The 6,036-nt window shown below is 60.3% G+C and overlaps 1 protein-coding gene across 2 annotated transcripts in view; it reads right to left on the bottom strand.

Moving 5' to 3' along the window:
- Window positions 1-5,448, bottom strand: part of SKOR2 (SKI family transcriptional corepressor 2) — a 40,976-nt gene extending 35,528 nt beyond the window's left edge. For both annotated transcript variants that reach the window (XM_084887068.1, XM_084887067.1), the window contains exons 1-2: window positions 5,105-5,448; window positions 283-2,933 (exon numbers count right to left, since the gene is read on the bottom strand). In XM_084887068.1, the coding sequence (XP_084743194.1) occupies window positions 283-2,883 (2,601 nt within the window). In that variant the 5' untranslated portion in view covers window positions 2,884-2,933; window positions 5,105-5,448. The remainder of the gene's footprint in view (window positions 1-282; window positions 2,934-5,104) is intronic.
- Window positions 5,449-6,036: the final 588 nt, after the last annotated feature.

Below are 6,036 nucleotides of genomic sequence, written 5' to 3'. Positions count from 1 at the left end.
AGAGGGAGGAGCTGGTCTTTTCCAACTTCTCCAAGCAGCTAACTTAACTCTAGGAGGGCAGGGAGGCCTCAGAGCCTGGGGAAGACTTTGTGAGAGAGACCAGAAACCGCATTTTTATGGAGGACCACTGGCAGGAAAGAAGCCCTCCCAAACACATTGAATATTTCATTTCTGTGGGGAAATCTGGTGATTCATCTTTCCTGCGCATTTGTAACCAATTCAGCCTAAAGGTGCATTTAAATAATAATAATTAGCTTGAAGGAGCCTAAAGGGGATATTTACATCTTTGTAGGAGGGCTGCTCCTCCAATGATGGATGGTGGACCGGGCTGCCCGGGCTGCTGCTGCTGTCGCCGCCGCCGCTCGCTTTCTGGGGAGCCAGGGGCGGGGGCGGGGGCGGGGGCGGGGGCAGGTCCGAGCCGCCGGGGTCACCCAGTTTCCCGTCCTCGGGCAGCAGCCTGGAGGAGTTCAGGGTCAGCGGGAAAGCGCCCGATGCGGGGGCCGGTGCGCGGTCCCGGCTGCTCCCCTTCTCCGTCAGCCCTCGGCTCTGCAGGAACCGGCCGCCCCCGACTAAGGGGTCCCCTAGCAGGACCCCCGTCTCCTCGTCTTCCTCCTCCTCGTCGTCCGGGTCTCGACCTTCCTCCTCCTCCTCTTCGCCTTCGGGGGGCTTGTGGCTCTCCACGTCCACCTCCTGCTCCTCCTCCTCGTCCTCCTCGTCCTCGGAGCTGTCCTCGCTGGGGTAGCTGCAGCTGGTGCCGCCGGGGGACAGGAGGCCTCGGGGGTGCGGCTGCGGGGCCAGCGGGGGCGGAGGCGGCGGCGGCGGAGGAGCGGGGTGGTGGCGCTCAGAGCCCGGTTCGTCGGGCTGCGGGGGCAGCAGCAGCAGCGGCGACGGCGGCTGCGGGGTGTGGTGGTGGTGGTGGTGCGGGTGGTGATGGTGATGGTGGTGATGCCCGGGAGCCGAGTGCGGGGCGCCCGCGGACGCCCCGTGCAGCTTGGCCAGGCTCTCCGCGTCGTCCTTGCCGCCCACCGGCCGGAAGGCGCTCGAATGGTGGTAGCCGCCTCCGCCCGCCTTGCGCCCCTCCAGGAGGTGTGGGTGGTGGGGCGCGGGCACTCGGGCGCCCGCCGGGCCTACTCCGGCCGCCGCGGCCCCTGCGCCCGACACGCCGCCGGGGTCCGCTGGGGGCGTGGAGCCCGCGCTGCAGTCCCCGCCACTGCCGCCCGGGGGCGACTCGAAGAGCGCATCGCGAGCTCCCGCGGCCCCGGCTGGAGGCGGAGGGCCCGAGCCCGGGCCGTTGGCCACGACCGGAGGGGGCTGGCCCGGCGGCGGCGCAGCATCGGCGCTGCCCCCCGCGCCGCCGGGCTCGGCCAGGTCCAGGAAGGCCTGGCGCAGCAGGGCCGGGCTTTCGCCCAGCGCGCAGCCGAGCGCAGAAGGCGGCTGCGGCGGGGGCTGTAGGTAGGTGGGCACGGGGAGCCCGCCGGGGGTCCGCGGAGGCCAGAACATGCAGAAGGGCGGGTAGAAGGCGTCCTTGCGGCCCGCGGGCCAGAAGAGGCCCGACAGGCCGGCCTTGGGCCCCGTGCCCGCGCCGCCCGCGCCCCCTAGGGCCTCGGCTGCGGTGGCCGCGTCCTCCTTCTTGTGGCACAAGCCGAAGGCTGCGGCCGCGGCCGGGAAGGTGTACGGGTGCGGAAAGAGCCCCCCGCAGCCCGGGAACTTCTGCAGCACGCCCCCGAAGGAGCCCTTGCTGGGCACCGGGATGACGGGGTAGCTGCGCGGGCCTTTGGCGCCGGCCACGGAGCCCGCGCCGGCGCCAACCCCGGTAACGCAGCCGCCCCCGGCGCCGCCCGCTCCTGCCCCGGCGCCGCCGGAGGCCGCGGCCACCGAGAGGCTGGCGGCGGCGGCAGAAAGGCTGGCGGCGGCCACGACGGCCGCTTCCTGCAGCGAGTCGTCATCGTCGTCGAAGCGCGGCCGCTTGTGATGACTGTGGGGCGCCCCCGCCAGCTCCGCCAGGGGGGGCGGCGGCGGCGGCGGCGGCGGCGCCCCCAGGAGGTGCGGGCCCAGCAGCCCCCCGCCTCCGGCCACCGCAGCCGCCGCCGCCACGGCGGCCGCCTTGACGGAGCTGAGCGGGTGGCAGGCGGGGTGCGCGCCCGGCTGGGGCAGCGCGCGCTTGCGGCTGCCGCCGTTGAACATGGCCTTGACGTCCTCCCAGGCGAAGACGAGCTCGTCCTGGGGGCTCTTGTCGGTGAGCTTCAGGTGGCGACGCCACGAGTTGAAGTTGGCGGCGTCCGGCTGCGTGTACTTGGCGTCGGGCGTGCGGTGCGAGTGGAAGATGAACTTGTTGGGGGAGAAGTACATGTTGCAGTAGCTGCACTTGATGCATTTGGCGCGGGAGCTGTTGTAGCGCGCGGGGATGAAGCTGCCGCGGCAGCCCCAGGCGCACTCGTGGGACACGTCGAAGGCGAAGTTGTCGGGCAGCTTGGGCGGCCTGTTCTCGCCCAGGAAGGACTTGCACAGGCGCTCGGCCTCGCGCTTGGTGATCATGCCGCAGCGGCGCGAGGAGATGGGCATGGCCCCGGCGCGCCGCAGGATCTCCAGCTGCACCGGCGTGCACTGCACGCACGTAATGCCCAGCGCCACGCGGCGGTTGTGGATCTCGTTGTAGCTGAAGTTCTTGAGGAGAGTGTTGGAGATCTGCGCCAGGCACAGGCGCTCCTGCCCGTCGATCACCAGCGACACGATGGGAATGCCATAGAGAATCACCTGCCCCACCTGGTTGGGTTTGAGGTTGGCGTGGCCCGGGCGCGGCTGGCTCAGCGCGTCGGGCTGGAAGGCGCTGGAGGGGGATGCCAGCAGGATGTCGCTGGGCCCGGGCAGCGGGCTGGAAGCCATCTCCTCCTCCGCGGAAGCCCTGGCCCAGCCCTCCGGGTCTGCCTTGGAGACTGGAAGGGAAAGGAAAAAGCGCCCATAAGAATCCTTTCAGTCTAAGACAGAGGGGTGGGTGGAGTCCCTAACTGAAGAATTATAAAAACGTCCTTGCTGTAGACTAAGACATGATTATCAAGGGGCCGAGGGACCAAGTTTCAGACATAAGGAAGTAATCTCTCAATCTTCTTCAAGGTCGCCCTTCTGAAATGGTGGATTGGAAGGATTTTTTTTTTTATTTCTGTTCCAATCATCCAAAGGAAATTAGCTATGTGTTTTCTCTTAAAAACAGTCAATTCCTAAGAAACCATAAACATTACCTCTTATCTCCTTATTTATAGAAGCTGTTAGAATAAGTGGCCTGCCTGCTAGAAATAAGGATGACAGTTATAACTAGTACAGATTACCAAAGTTATGGAAAACTGGAGCTTGACCATGGAAACCCAAATTTAAAGAGAGAACATTTGCCTGAAAATCGATTTTGGTTAAAAAAATAAACCCAAACCTTTTAAAAAGTGATTTTGTGGTATCCGTGGTTTGCTTGGGAGAAATTCGCCCCTGGACCAGACAGAGCTCATTAAGGCAAAATGAAACCCCTCCCCCCTCATCCTTGCCATTATGTATTTTCGTACTGTAATTAGACTTTTTTTTTTTGAAAGATGGGGAAAATGTACAAAGCCATGTGCACAGTTGCACCAAAATAGGGCGTTGCGCTTTCAATTTTTCAAAAAGCCACTTTCTGAACTGAGCGGTTCTGGTTCGATAGGTAGCTTAAACAGATGAAGTTGTCAACTAGTAAACATTTAAAAACTGTTTTCCTGTCATTTCTATTACAACAAACAAATAAGCATGGGTGAGTGTGTTAAGTCCTGAAACAGTGCAAAGAAGCTAACAATTTTGGGGGATCATTATCGACGGGCTTCAGCGATAAATTTAGGTGTAAGGTGAACCATTTTCTGTGACAGTTTTTTTCTGATCCGTATAGACCTCCCCATACCTTTCAGGCCGAAGTGTCCCACAGTATAGGCTATCTGTGGATCAAATAATCTGTGGGAGCATTGAAGGTGGAAGCCCTGGGTTGGGCATGCGGTAAAATTCCCATTCTCTCTGGGATACCATAATGAGCGAAAATATCCAGATAATTGAAGATAAGAGAAAAAGCGAGTGAACGAAACCTTGGTGACCAGGCAGATCAGTCTAAACCAGAAAAGTGGCTCATTCCCTAGGAAAGAAGACAGTGACTTATCTACAGCCACATCTTATGTGGGCGCAGCGGCCATGGCCAAGGCTCCCTTTTGCCCTGGAAAGTCACCTGAGGCCGTAGCTCGGCCACACGCGGACAAGTACACTGGAGTCCGTTATTACAGCGACCTCAGAGGATACACTATCTTACTCCTTCACCCAAACTGTCATATTCTTGCCCTCTCTCCGCCCCTGAGACACCTATCCCGTCGCCTTTGCCCTTCTGCCCTCTGGATCCTCAGCTCTCATTACCTTTTGTGGCCTCCAGGAAGGTTGAACAAACCTCGACCCGATCAAACCAGAGGAGAGAGAGCCTGGCTTGTCACTTAGAAGAGACCGGAGACGATATCTCTAAGGGACAGGGCGTTCAATGGCAATTCAAGGCGTGGTGACACCTGGGCCTGTCACAGCCAGATCTAGCTTCCACAAATGGTCCTTCAATGCCTGTTTCCTCCCCCACACCCCAAACAAAATGCTTATCTTAATAAGGCCCTGGGATAACAGGGAACGCTCGCTTTGGGGCAATGGTGCGCTGCGGGCCTGGCCCAGGGAAGAGCTGGTTTTGCGTTACAAACCCGCACGCAGCCTTAGCAGCTGTAGCCGGAGCAGAAGTGTCTCCACTTCTCCCCAGGCCCTCCCAGAAACTCCCATCAGCGCGGAGACACAAACAAGAGGCCTTGGGATGGGGTTTTTTTTAAAAAAAAAAAAATGAGAGCGAGGGGTAGAAGAGACCATTAAAAGTTAGCGGAACTGAAAACGGACGCTGGAGAACTTCCTTATCCTACTCAGGAGCCAAGGACCCCAACTTCACTCCGCAGGCCCCCAAACCGATCTCGCCGCCGAAAACCCACGGCTGCCCCTTTCCTAACCGGGAGAATCTCCCGCTGGGGATCTCAAATAGTGAATCGCGTGCGTGCCAGGCGCGGGCCGGCGGGTCCCCCAGTACCTGGTGACCCCTCGGTGTCTTTACGCTCGTGGCTGACGGTCCATCTTCCGAGGGCGCTCGGAAAGGAAGCATCCAAGCGGGTCCTCGAATCCAGAGGGCAGGACTCGGGAGGGCTCCGCGCGAAGATCCTGGAGCTCGTTGGCGCTCAATGGCGCTCGAACCCGAACCCCGGCCAGGGGAGAAGGACAGCCCGAATTGCGGCAGGGCGTCCCCTCAGCCGCAGAAAGTGCGGGCGCGCAGAAACCGCGGCGGGCGAGCCCAGGTGGAGCGCAGTCTGACAGTGCCTTTCTCTGTCTTGGAACTCGAGTCGGACGGAGGGGACGCCACCCAGCGGGCAAGGTGACGTCACCGTCTCCCTGACACTCGACTGTGAACGGCTGGCTTGTTACAGGGAGGGATGGAGGGAGGAGGGAAGCGAAGGCGAGAGCGAGTCACTTCTAGATCCCTTCGGAGCAGGCAGGAAAACTAACACCTAACCAACCCTCCACTGACAACCACCTCCCAGCCCGGCAGCAAAACACAGCCACGGTGCCCGGGCCATGTATCTGATCTAGGAATGGAAAGCGGAGTAGTCTGCGTGCATCGCGGGGGAGTGGATCCTGGAGACCCCAGATTCTAAAGGGCGCCTCTATAGTGACGGCATCCCTGCCTGCTATTGTTCCCTCCCCTCAAGTCTCGAAGTCACTCTCCTTTAGGAATGATGCTTCTGGTACACAGTGAAAAGCAGCAGCTTCACTTTGTCTCCGAATAAACACTACAGTCAGGCAGGGAATAGAATACCTTCAGCCCCTCGTTTGAAACGCTGTGAAATGAGAGAGAGAAAGAGAGAGAGAAGGAGGTTTCAAACAGGGTGCCCAGTCTAAAAACTTGGGAGGAAGCATGGAGAGTGACCTTATTGTTGAATAGAGAGTTGCTTTTTAAGGACAAGATAC

This window comes from Pipistrellus hanaki (genome assembly GCF_964339955.1).
Source record: "Pipistrellus hanaki genome assembly, chromosome: 6".
NCBI classification, from domain to species: domain Eukaryota; kingdom Metazoa; phylum Chordata; class Mammalia; order Chiroptera; family Vespertilionidae; genus Pipistrellus; species Pipistrellus hanaki.
Note: the sequence above shows the minus strand (reverse complement) of the source record. Positions and strands in the feature narration are given on the sequence as shown.